Genomic DNA, 12,248 nt, shown 5'->3' on the forward strand with positions numbered 1-12,248 from the left:
TGGCATCAGAGTGTGAAGCAGCAGAGCTGGAGCCCAGGGAGGCTGTGCGGTCTCCTCCTCCGGATGCTCTCAGCACTCGACTGGATAACACGCCGAGCAATCTGATCCGAGCAGGAGGTTGGACTAGAAACCTCCCAAGGTCCCGTCCTACCTGAACTACCCAATGATCTATGATTCCAGGCTGAGACCTGGCTGTAATCCGCAACAAAGTCCTTTACCTGAAATACAGGGGAGCACCCTCGCACGCACACAGCCTTCCCGACCTCTGGAACGCTGCAGTTTCAAAAGCAAGTTGCTTGACTAAGCCCAGCGCGTGGTTTCCCGTAAACAGCCCGTGTGTATCCACGTCTCACCTGGCTTTAATAAACATTTTTTTCTGACAAACAAGGACCTTTTCGTGGATTTTGAGGGGGAACTGCTCAAATCAGTCCCAGCCTGTGGCAGTGGGGCTGTGCTGGGACGGGACACCCTGCTCCCCGCGTGGACTCTCCTCCGACTGCCAGAGCCTGACTCAAGCCCAGAAGCACAGACATCTCCTCCAAAAACGTACGGGCTGTCCCGTCACAGCCCTGGCTGCTCTCGCTATCCGCAAAGTTTCTCTTCGTATCCTGCTACGCTTTTGGCCACGCCGAGGCACAGAGGCCCACAGTCTAGTCTCGCTCTGCGTACAAAGGCTGCTCGGCGGTGCTGTGTTTGCCGTTTGTTGCTGGACGGCCGCCACGCCGAAACTGGGCAGGACTGCGCCGCCGACGCACAGCACCCACACCAGCGCTCCTCCGAGGGAACCCAGTCGGAACCAGCCAAAGCTCTTCGAGCTTGGCAGTAAAATTTGCATACGCATTAAAAAATAAAAAAACCCAACAACTATGAGTTTTCTGAAAAAACCTCCATAATCCCTCCAGAGGTGAGGAAGCCTGTGCAGCTTTGGCACGGCAGGAGCAAACACAGCAGCGAGGAGGCTATCGCTGAGCACAGGGAACAGGGGCTACACTCCTCCGCTCACACCAAATCTGCAATTCTCTGCAAGACCCAGAAACAGCTGCCAGATGAGTTGCAGGACTCAAAAAGCCCTGGAAATCTACAGCGTATTTTCTTCCACTGCTCTTTTTGCCATGTTTTCCTTTCAGCACAGCACAGCAGCGTGTTTGTGCTGGCCAAGCCTACCCTCCTCCTTTCCACCGCACCTTCGAGCAATCCAAGCACAGGAGATACAGTATTACCTCAAATATTTAACCAAGGGATTAAACTATTCTCTTGGCAGGAGGCGTGAGCTGCCCCATGGATACAGCTCTCGCACCGGCTGGCAGGCACTGCGTGACAGCCTGCTTCGCAGCAAACGCTCTGCCCCAGGCTACGAAAAGCTCTCCACGATTTTCTCCAACGCTTTTTTGCTAATATTTCTGCTCACCGGTTCCCGGCCATCCATCGCCTCCATCCAGAGCCTTCGATCCTCTTCTGAAAGCGCCTGCATGGTGATCACGCCGGGCCTGCGGAGATAAAGGGAACACCATAAATAAACTGCACAATGGAAAACAAAGATGACAAAGATAAATTTCCCATGAGAGAGAGAGAGAGAGAGAGAGAGAAAGAGGACAACCTTCTTCCTAGCCAAGCCCAGCAGCACGGGGCTGAGGCCAGCCTGACCTCTCCAGGGATGTCCCTGCAGGTCCTAACCAGGAGCAGCAAACGAGCAGAGGGTATCTCCAACAATCGACACGTATTTTCAGTGTTTTTAGTGTAAGAGAGCTGGATGCCAAATTCTTCCTCTGGCTTTCAGCCAAACAGCTCACCTGCGCTTGGGCTAAGCACGTCCATGCAATGGCAGGAGAAGGCAACCCAGCAAGCAGGACACCCACGCATCTCAGCCGACCATGTCCCACCACCCCCCCAAGCACCAGCTCACAGGGGGAACCTTCCGCTGCGTGAAGAATTTCATCCCCGACACGTTTGTGCCAGCGTGGCCACACCATCCCCCTGACCGTGGCCGTACACTGATGCTATACGCAGTAATAGCAGCGATGTGACCCTGGTCCACGTGCCCCTGCCAGCAGCCTTGTGGGGGGAGCACTGCAAGGAGTCCCGGGGTGCCCCAGGGTGCTTGCTCCTGCACCGCCCGGTCCTGCCCAGCCCTGCCACCCCCCTGCCATCACACACACCACAGACCATGAGCTGCGCTGTAGATCCGGCCTCCAAAAAATAGCTCTGGGGTTGCTTATTTATTTTAATGAGAAGGGGAAGGAAGAGGCCCAAGCGCCTGCAAAGAAAGCACGGGGAGCCAGGGGACGCCACCAGTCCAGCCCTCGCCCTAGGGCCAAGGCCACCTCCACCACTCCTAAGCAGACCCTAAGTCCACTCCTGGACTGCTCATTCCATACAAGGAGTTAAAACTTAATTATCTAGCACTGATAAGCATGACCACCAAGGTCATGATGGATTTAACACGGTGAAGAGTATTTGCACAGCTTCAGGTGTGGCTGTGCGTTTGCACAAGAGAGGAGCGTGCCGCAGAGGGGGAAAGCCAACGCTGTACTCCCGCAGCTCGCGTCGTGAGCTGACGATTTACTGCACCTCGCTCGGCTGCACGCTGTCAGGCTTTCCATCCTCAACACCCCAGATCACCCTGCAGCCAGCAGATCCAGACACAAAAAGCCTAGCTTAGCCCTACGCCTCCTCAGCCTCGCGCCTTTGGGCCAGGTCTCCAGCCTCCGAAGGGGCGGTCGCATCCTGCAAACCCCGCAGCAGGGCTGGGCTGCCCGCACAGCACCCCGGGGAGCAGGGAGAGGCCCCAGTCTGGGTGAGATGGCCAAGATCTATTCTGTTTGTTTGGTCTAGTCATTCTGCTTCCTCCCAGGCTATTTTCAGACGCATTAGCAGAGCGCGGCAGCTATTTCTGCAGGAGGAGAGCACGCAGAAGCCCTGGCAACGCGGGAGACGCAGGCATGGCCAGAGCGCTGCACGACTCGGCGTGCTCGGGGTGGTTATCGGCGCTCTCTCTGCAGCAACGCTCGTGAGGTTTCATGCATCGAAAGTACGACAGCAGAGAACCTCTGACGCTGCTTCTCCCATCCACGGCAAAGCGCAGCAGCTCCGGAAAGGGAGAGCCAGGATCACGGCTCGTGGGGCACCAGGCTGCCGTGGCACAAGGTGGGAAGAGCGATTTAACCCCGGGAGCTGCCTGCGGACAGCGTTCAGCAGAGCACGTACGCTCTTTTCAGTACTAAATCCTCATAAAACTGATTAAGGCCTGGGAAGAGGGGTAATTTCTAACTTGCACTTCCCAAAAGTGATTCAGCAGGAGAACGTGAGCTGCAACAACACTCTGCAAAAGTCATTTGGTCCTTGATAAGAGCCGATCCTCTGTTAGAAAAGAAAACATTAACAGGGGCTCTCAAAGTGGTGGGTTTGGCCGTCTCCTGTCGCTCCTGTGGTACGTACAGATAAGGAACAAAGGATTAACCCTTCTCCCTAACCCCGCTCCCCATCCAACCAACCCAACAGTTGGCTTTCGGCACACACGCGGCAGCTTAGCACGATTTCACCAGCAGAAGCCATGCGTTCAGGCTTGCAACAAGCCCAGGTCCAAGTAAACCAGACATAATGTGTTTGATCTCCACTAATCCCATTGGTGAGTCAGTCAATACTCACCAGCTTAGTGGTTTGGAAGTTTACTCATTTCGAAGGGAAGAGGAAACCACTTAACCATCGCCCCATTTGAGAAAGAAAACGTTCAACATCCAACGCCAAATATTTTCAAAACAGTGAACAAAGCTCCTTGTTGTGCGGAGACAAAGCGATTCAAGAGTGGTCCCTGGTAGCTGAGGAGCTGCCGCGGCACTGGCTACGGGCTGACAGCAAATCCGTCCCCATGGCAGGCGCGAGCTTCTCCTTGGGTGACCAGAGGTCCAAGCTGCACCCCTTTCAGCCAGGGCCTAAGTCTGAGTTTAAGGTTTAAGTTTCAGTTTAAGCTGCTGCTGAAGGCACAGACAGCCCAGGCAGCAAGGCCTGGAAGGGCTCTAGCTCAACTAGGGAGACACGGGAAAAGGAAACGTTGGGATTTCCATCTCTTTAGCCGAGACATTAAAACAAAGCAATTTAAACTGTTCATTCACGGTAAATTCGACACTGGGCTCCCAGCAAAGTGACGAGGTCCTGGGGAGACGATACTGGTATCTGGGATGCCAGGTTCCCTCACGCGCAGGGCAGAAAGGCGATAACACAAAAATGTTTGCTCTGCCTTTGAGCAGATAACAACTCTTGGGGCTTCACTTCAAAGTCACCCTTATTTAATAGCATGAGGGGAGGGGCCGTGAAACTGAATTAAAAACTATTTACATTGCAAACAGCTCTGCATTTCCTCCCACAGCGTTCATTTGCCAAGGCATCCATCGCACCGCTTTCCTGAGCGGAACAGTCTTCCTGGTTGTGATGCATTTAAAATGCACCCCACACATTACGCCTCATTCATTATTTATTTGGACGATGCCCACGGGGTACCACGTGCTTAATAGTCAGGTAGGATGGCTGGCGCTGAAACAGCATCCTACTAATGCTATCAACACGCAGCCGCGTTCCACTCGCTGCCTGCAGCCTGCCTCATTTTCATGGGCTTTCCTTGCAGATCAACCGTTTCCAAAAGTGTGCTCATTAGATTACAGGTATCTCAATTATTCAGTGTAGAGCCCAAGAGAGGGAAGGCCCTTCTCTGACTTCCTTTCCCAACAGATACACAAAACGTATCTGCCTTTGTTCCCTCACCTAACAGACAGATGATCCTGAATACTGGAGCTCATCCAGATGTTGCTGCCGGGTAGCTGCCCTCCCCTCCCAAGCCCGACGGGGCACGCACGCGGGCACAGGCTGGAGGAGCTGCCCACCCGCGCTGGCCCCGAGACCGTCGCATTGGGACGGCGGGACGCCCTCCTGAGTCTGCCATCCAGGATGCGCGAACGTGAACGTGGCAAGCAAGGTAAAGGACCTGCTGATTCTTTACCAGATGCTGCAGCATACATTTCTACCTCCAGGCACCAAAAGCCTTTGCCTTCTTCTGGGGTGCAAGGTGGGGGAAAAGGGGCATTTTGTGATCAGCAGGAATCCGTTTCTAACCTGAGTGGATGCAGAAGCGTGAGACCAGAGAAGAATGTGGTAAACACTTCGCAAGAAAGTATATTCTCAATATGCTACAATCTAAAAACTAAAGAGATTTTTCCATACGAGACCACACAGGAAATTTGAATTTTCTCAGCATCTCAGCTTTTGTGAAAAACAGCCTGGTTTTAAGGAGCTATGACTAAGCACACAGAAAAAATGAGAAAGTCTGATAGCTTTTCCTTCTTCCAGAAAAACAAACAAATAACGAAAGCAATAGAGACAGATAAGAATTTTCAGCTCCTGTAGCAGCTTATCATATCGAGACAATCTAAACTGCTGAATGAAAAAACCTAAGAGCGGATTAATAACAGGGTCTCGAGGGCTGAGCAGAGCTGAGCACACGGAGAAGTTTGCAGCCCCAGTCTGAGCAGATCACAGCACCCACGCGCTGCTGGCACCCCTGGCAGGACCCCACGGTCACGGGGCACTGGTAGCCAGATGTGGCCTCAAAACAAAGATGAGAAAAGATGTAAATAAGGGGGAGACTTTGTTCCTGAATTCAGAAAGTCTCACTTGTGCACGTAAAGCTTAAAGCACCGTCAGTACAGCCGCCGCCAGCACGTTCTGCAGGGGCCGGGGCCGGCGTGGGTCTCCGTGGCCGCCGAGGGGGAAACGAGCTTCGTCTGCTCTCTGCCAGCCTGCCCGTGAAAACCCCTGAATCGCTTTGTTTAAAAGGTCACTGGAAAGGCGACACCCGCAGAGGAACAAGTACAAGTTGTATTGCACGTGCTGTCCAAAGCCGCGGGGAACACCAGCGGCGGTGGGGTGGCACAGCCAGCCCGGGGAGCGAGCCCCGCCGCAGTCAGGGTGGCACTCAAAGAAACAGGCGGATCCATAAAGTGTGTACCCAGAGCAAGGCTGACAACCCACCGACCGAACCCCCTCTGCCCAGAGAAGTGCTCAGCAGGCCCAGCATCCTCACCCGCCCCGACCCAGGCAGCCGGCGCCGGCCCTCGGGGGCACGCAGGGCAATGGCATTCCCTGCAGCTCCCTGCCTCCGGGAACCACTGAGACACCAAAACCCCCAAATTTTGAACACCTCCTGTTCCCATAAAAGCCAATTGGTATTAGGAGCACTTTGCCTCTGGCCCAGAGCAATGACCTACATTATCCGAAATTACAAAGCCTTTGTCATCAGCCAAATGAGATACTCCTCCTCCTGAGGCGCGTTTTGTAAGACACGGGCTGTCATCCCTGTTTACCTTGTTTACAAAACTGATTTGATGCATAGAGACTACAAATGAGTGTAGTTAGAAAAAAAGAGCATTACCAGTAAAACACAGTATCCATCACCCTGGGAACATATTTCAGCCAGACACCAGAACACCATTCCGGGGCTAATTTTGCTGTAACAAAGCAATAAACTACTCCTAACCTCCCACAGAGAAAATCAGAACTCTTTGCAAACGCAGTGTTGGGGATTCCTGAGACCTCTCGCAAACACCTGTACCGCGGCTTCTCAGTCCTCAGCGTTGGTAACTCCAGCGGCTCCTTATCAGGCAGTAGGAAAAGGAAGCAATGTTGTAATAACAGATTAGGCTCGAGATTTTCAGCTTGGTGGTGTTGAATCATATTTACAGGAAAAAAAACCCAGTTTCCCCCGCCCCCCCCCCAACAAGCAACAGCCTCTCCGGGTGTTATTTAAAAAGCTGCATGTATAGCAGTTTCCCGAAATGCACCGCTGCCACGCAGCCCACTTCTGCGTGGGGAAGAACCGGCCGAGGCTGCCACCTCTAGGCTGCACAGCAAAGCAGGGGCCCGAGCACGGCCCCGCACCGCGGGCATCGCACCGCATCCTCCAGCGCCCTGCACGTTAGTACGGGCACAGCTTGAAGAGCTGCGCAAACTTTATGGTGATAGGAGATAAAAATACTTGAGCAGAAAGTGAAATTTCCTCGTATCTACTTATACGCGTGTGCGGCCGGCAGCACGGGGTTTGATACGTAAGCAAACCGTAACTGCGCGCAGGTTTTACGCTGCCAGCTCCAGCAGGAGACGGAGCGATAACCCCGGCCCTGAGCTCCGCGTCCTCCTCCTTCCCCCGTCAGGAACACGGACACAACTCGGCAGACCATAATAAACCAAACTGGTAACGTAGCCAGTCTGCACACACAGGACTTAAATGATTGAATACGCTTTCGGAGAGCCTGGGAGGAAAGCGGACTTCGCGTTGCCCCACAGCACCGAGGCACGCGAGGAACTCGCTGAAAGCCACAGAGCCCCACGGCAGCGGGGCAGGGGCTACCTGGGGCCGCCGCAGAGCCCCAGGCGGGACGCCGGCTTGCAGGTGCCTTTGCAAGGTGCTTACACGTGACGTGTTGCAGCAGTGAGAGACGTTTTGCACACGAATGCCGGGTGGCAGCGACGCGTCACCTACGCAGCCCCGGAGCCTGTGGGTCCCTAAGGCGTGCCGCTGCTCCGGGGGGGCCTGCAGCAGATAGCCCAGCAAAGCCGGCCGAACAGCCGACCGCAGCAGTGCAGCAATGCCCCTTGCCTTTGCCGAGGAAGGCACACGCGCAGCCCAACGTATTCTCGCCCCACGCGCACTTTGGAAGGGACAAACGATTTATTGTCCATAGGAAGCAAGCGATGTGTACAGAAAAATCTTCCTGCTCTCTCAAATCCATCTGTTCCCAAGCTAACCTTTTGAAAGGCAGTTCCAAACTTCAGGAGAAGCACACTCCGGTGGCATTATTCACCCTTACCTCCGAACACCACAAGTGCACGCGGTTTTCTCAGAGTCACAGCGTTCTCCCTGGGGTGGCTTAACGACAGGTGACTGCATGCACCTAGCATACAAGACACTCTTGCTGGATATTGCTTACAAGTCTAATTTTCACTTCAAAGTTGCATACAGAAAAAAAGGGCAAAACTGCTGTAAATCAAAACACAGTACGTATGTGAGACAGAAGCATCTTGGGGATGTTTGCCGTAATCATATCCAGACTTCCTGCATGGGGCTAAAGAACAAGACATCAAGTTTCTAACTTCTCTATTAGTAGAGACAATAAAAAAAACACAAAACAAAAAGGGAAAAAAAAAAAAGAGTAAAAAACTCCAGCCCAAGACAAAAAGCCCACTACACAAATCAGCCTTCTCATTCTGTGAAGAGACGCAGACACTGCTCCAGCTAGCCTTTGGTCGCAGATATCCTATCGTCTGTGGTCAGCGGACTTGGGTGGAGAGCGAGGGCTGAAGCTTCTGCCTGTGCTCAGGTCCTTATGCCCGAGCTGATCCCCTCCAGCACGAAATGGAAGGCAATGCCTCCGAAGGCGTTCTCTTCTGCCTCCCGAGCAGTGAGCACGGTCCTCCCTCCCCACGGTGCCCCGGGGAGCCCCAGCACCTCCGGCTGCGACCAGGCACCTCTGCACAAGGAGCTCCGGATCACCGGCGAAGCAGGGCCAGGTTCTGGCAGGATGGCTGCAGGGTGGCACCCACACGCTGCCAAGCCCCGATAATCCCGGGCTGGCGAGGAAACCATTCCTCGATACACACGAAATCACGAGTGCCGGGCGAGGTGAAGGTAATCTCCAGCAAACCCTGGCCACGGGCAGCGTCACCTGAAGCCCTGATGGTGCCCAGATCTCCCAACGCTCAGCACGACTGTGGGTGGCAGGGTGGGCACGTCACACACTCTTTTGGCCATGGCAAAACCTGTTGCCTCCTCTTCTTCGTAGCTTAACTATTGTGGAAATAACCATTATTTTAGACAACTAATGACAAATTCTGATACCAAAAATATACAGAGTTGCCTGTACATAGGGGGAACCCAGCCTTTTCTTTCATGTGCTCTGCCCCCGCTGTCCTCCCAGGCAGAGGCAATCTCTTGCAGCAGGAACGTGTACATGAAATGAGCAATTTCTCAGGTTTCCCCGCCTTTGCCGCTCCCCTGCCATTATTTACATTTAGCAGGCATATTTCTGGAGTAGCTCTTGATCCCATGCCTAGCAGGCTGCAGACATCAAGGAGAGGTTCAGCTGCCTCTGAATATGCTGCAGAAGAAAACTATTGTGGTGGCTGGCTTCTCCTCCTACCAGTTTTATTTTGATTTTCACATTAAAAAAAATATCCTCAGGGCATAGGAAAAAAAAATCCCCATGTCAGCAGAAATACTGCAGCTTTCTGGAGGAAAGCAGAGCTACAGAGAGCAGGAGGCAGCCCCGGGGTTATCTCATCCCTCAGCCAACACAGGCAGAGCTCCATCACCCCAACCCTGCCCTGCCCTGGGTTGGCAGCGAGAGGGGCTGGCACCGAAACACTGCAGCAGCGGAGGCTGGGCAGGGAAAGGTACCGCGGGGTATTCCAGCGTTAATCAACACCTTGGGTTTTGATGAACTCAGGTTTTCCCGAGACCTCCTGGGCTTTCCCGCAGTGGCCAGCGGAGGGGAGGATGGCTGGAACACAAACAGGCACACAGCTGGGAGGGCACAGACGTTCAGCGACTTTGGAGTGAGCTTTTGTAAACCATGTAAACTTACTGCAACAAGGAAGATAAGAGGCAGTGACTAATACCGCTTGGAATAGCAACCCCAGCCTGGTTGTCCTGTTTATATACGTAAACCGTGCGTGATGCTAATTAGATATGATAACAGCTCTCATTCCTAGGCACTATAGATTGAAGCCACACATACATCTGGTTCAGCTGCTCTGCGATCCATCACATCAGAAAGCATTTTACTCCTTCAGGAAAAAAAAAGTGAATTTAAAGTGCCCGGAGGTACAAGCCGGACTGCCATTATCACCCATCCGTAGCGGACCAGCCACTCTCCAGCACAAAAGCTGAAGCTATTCCAACACATACCCAGTGCTGGAAAGAGGCATCGCATCCCTGCCAAAACACCCACAGAGCATCTTTTCCATACTTGTGACCATTAACCTTACATGGGGAGAGACTGCAGAAGTGCTAAAACACCATTAAAGTTAGAGAGACTTGAGTAAACTCGGCACCTTGTAAACCGAAGCACTAACTGAATATATTGAGAGCACCTGGCTGGAAGCACCAGGGAGAAGCGTGTTTCCATGGACTAATGCTTTCCATTCACGGAGGGTACGACTAAGGGAGAAGAGAAACACGGAAACAGCACAAGAACTACCCAGCAAAGCCGAGTACAGATGAGTGCAACCTTTCCCTCCGCGTGGCTAGTGTAACCCCCCGCGCACGCAGCCTTTCGGCGATCCGGGCCGCAGGTACGCCTCTTGGCACTCACCGATCCACAGCTTCCACATCAAAGCAAAACCTCTTCTCGATTGAGTCGGTTTTCCGCCGTGTGCAAGATTTGAGGATAACAGCTTCATCTTCTCCCTGAGAAGAGACAAAATCGTAGATAAGGCCGACAACAATCAACCAGCCGTGTGCTTGCCCCCAGCACCCGCTGCGCTTTCAATGAACATGTTCAAACCTGGGGGGGTTTGGCAACATCAGCCTGCTAGAAATGTGTATTTATATATCTGACATGAGGACTTGTCTTTTCACCCTTGCAAACATGTTTAGTCCAAAATCTTTCACGAGGAGCCTTCCTTTCAGAAAGCACGTGATTAAATTAAATGCATCATAGACGTGGCTGTCAGTTTTCACTCCAGGCTGCATTTTTGGCAGCATTCTGCACACGAGAACTCTTAACGGGAGCAAACATGTTTTAAAAGGTTTATTATATAACACAGCAACAACAAAACCATTCTCCCATCCAGGCATCTGCATCCAAGTTGTACTGGGTTTCCGCACGCCGCGGTGCGATCCGGCAGGATCCGCGTGCACTGCTGTCCTCTGCTGGAGGAAATCCCTGCTCAGTCCCTGCCAGCACGGACATTGCTCCTTCTGCAATTTTTAAAATCCACAGATGAGTCAATAGAAAATGAATTCTGAACGAGTTCCTGGAGATGGCCACTTTTCTGTGCTCTCTGTGCTCTTCTTAATGATACCTTGGCTGACCACCCTGTTCCCTGACATCACCGTTTTTCCAGGAAACGTATTTTGGGACCCAGAACAGACCCGGGAAGACAGACCTGAGAGAGCTCCTGCAGGGCTTCTCCCCAGGATGAGCAGAGGCTGCCTGCAGCTGCCTCTGGCACGAGGCTGCTCCCGAGCTGCCCAACTCCCCGTCCGGTATCCAGGGAATGCCCCCACTTCAAACCCCCTAATATCCGGCTCCAGCCACAGCCCGAGGGGCATTCGCGAGGGGCTGATAGCACACAGTGTCCTTTGTGACCCACAAGCCACGGGTCTCCTTCTGCCGCACCGATATCGCCCATCGCTTGGCACCAGCTCCCGCCAGACCCCGGAACGCCCCGCAGCACGGCCACAAGCCCCTGGGCTGCTCCACGCTCCGACGCCCGTGCCGGTCGTCACTGATAGACTCTGCAGCCCCGATGGAGCTGCCCCAGCACGGGCAGCGTTTCACGCCAGGATCGTGCAAGCCACAAGACCTTGGGCGAGCAGCCCCCCCAACACGGCGGCTGGCACGGCACCCCGGAGCAGGGCTCCTGCCCTGCGCGAGAAGGGCAACACGGCCGCGTTGGCAGCGCCTGTACCCTGGGGAAGCTGTGAAATGGGAAGAGACCACATGAAACACAGTGCAGCAGCTGATGATTACAGGGCTGGGATATTTTAATGCCGAGTTATAATGAAGATGCTCCAAGGCAAGAGGAAATTAAATTTAAAAGTTGCCCTCCCCACAGCCTGTCCAGCTGCCTGCGGTGCTCCCCTGGAAGGGTAAATGTTTGCAAACCGCCCCAGCTGGGAACGCTCTGAGGGGGTCTATGGTTCCTGCTGTTTGGAGCAGCAAAGCCAGTCCCGGCTACAGCCGGGCTTACGCTGCCCCGGGAGCAGTGGGGCACACAGCATGCGCTGGCCCCCCGCACCCCACATCCGCTGTTCCCCCTGCTCCTCCACACCCCCGAGGGGGCTCCAGGCTCTCCTGTGGCTCTAAGCCAAAACAACGTCATTGCCCAAGTCACAGGCATTGAGGAAGGAGCAAAATAATGAACAGGTTCTCTTCTCTGGGTCTCGCAGCAGGAACTGGGGAGCAGGCACCCACGGAGCTGGAGCACAGTGGGTGCACGTGGCACGACCGCACCCCACTCCCAGCCCCGACCACCTGCTC

General features: G+C 53.8%; 1 protein-coding gene across 10 annotated transcripts in view; it reads right to left on the reverse strand.

Moving 5' to 3' along the window:
* The window catches only part of ARHGAP26 (Rho GTPase activating protein 26), a 147,887-nt gene that overhangs the window by 102,400 nt on the left and 33,239 nt on the right, over nucleotides 1-12,248 (reverse strand). For all 10 annotated transcript variants that reach the window (XM_054842095.1, XM_054842094.1, XM_054842090.1 and 7 more), the window contains exons 10-11: nucleotides 10,356-10,450; nucleotides 1,409-1,487 (exon numbers count right to left, since the gene is read on the reverse strand). In XM_054842095.1, the coding sequence (XP_054698070.1) occupies nucleotides 1,409-1,487; nucleotides 10,356-10,450 (174 nt within the window). The remainder of the gene's footprint in view (nucleotides 1-1,408; nucleotides 1,488-10,355; nucleotides 10,451-12,248) is intronic.

Source organism: Grus americana, chromosome 14 (assembly GCF_028858705.1).
Source record: "Grus americana isolate bGruAme1 chromosome 14, bGruAme1.mat, whole genome shotgun sequence".
Taxonomy (NCBI): Eukaryota; Metazoa; Chordata; class Aves; order Gruiformes; family Gruidae; genus Grus; species Grus americana.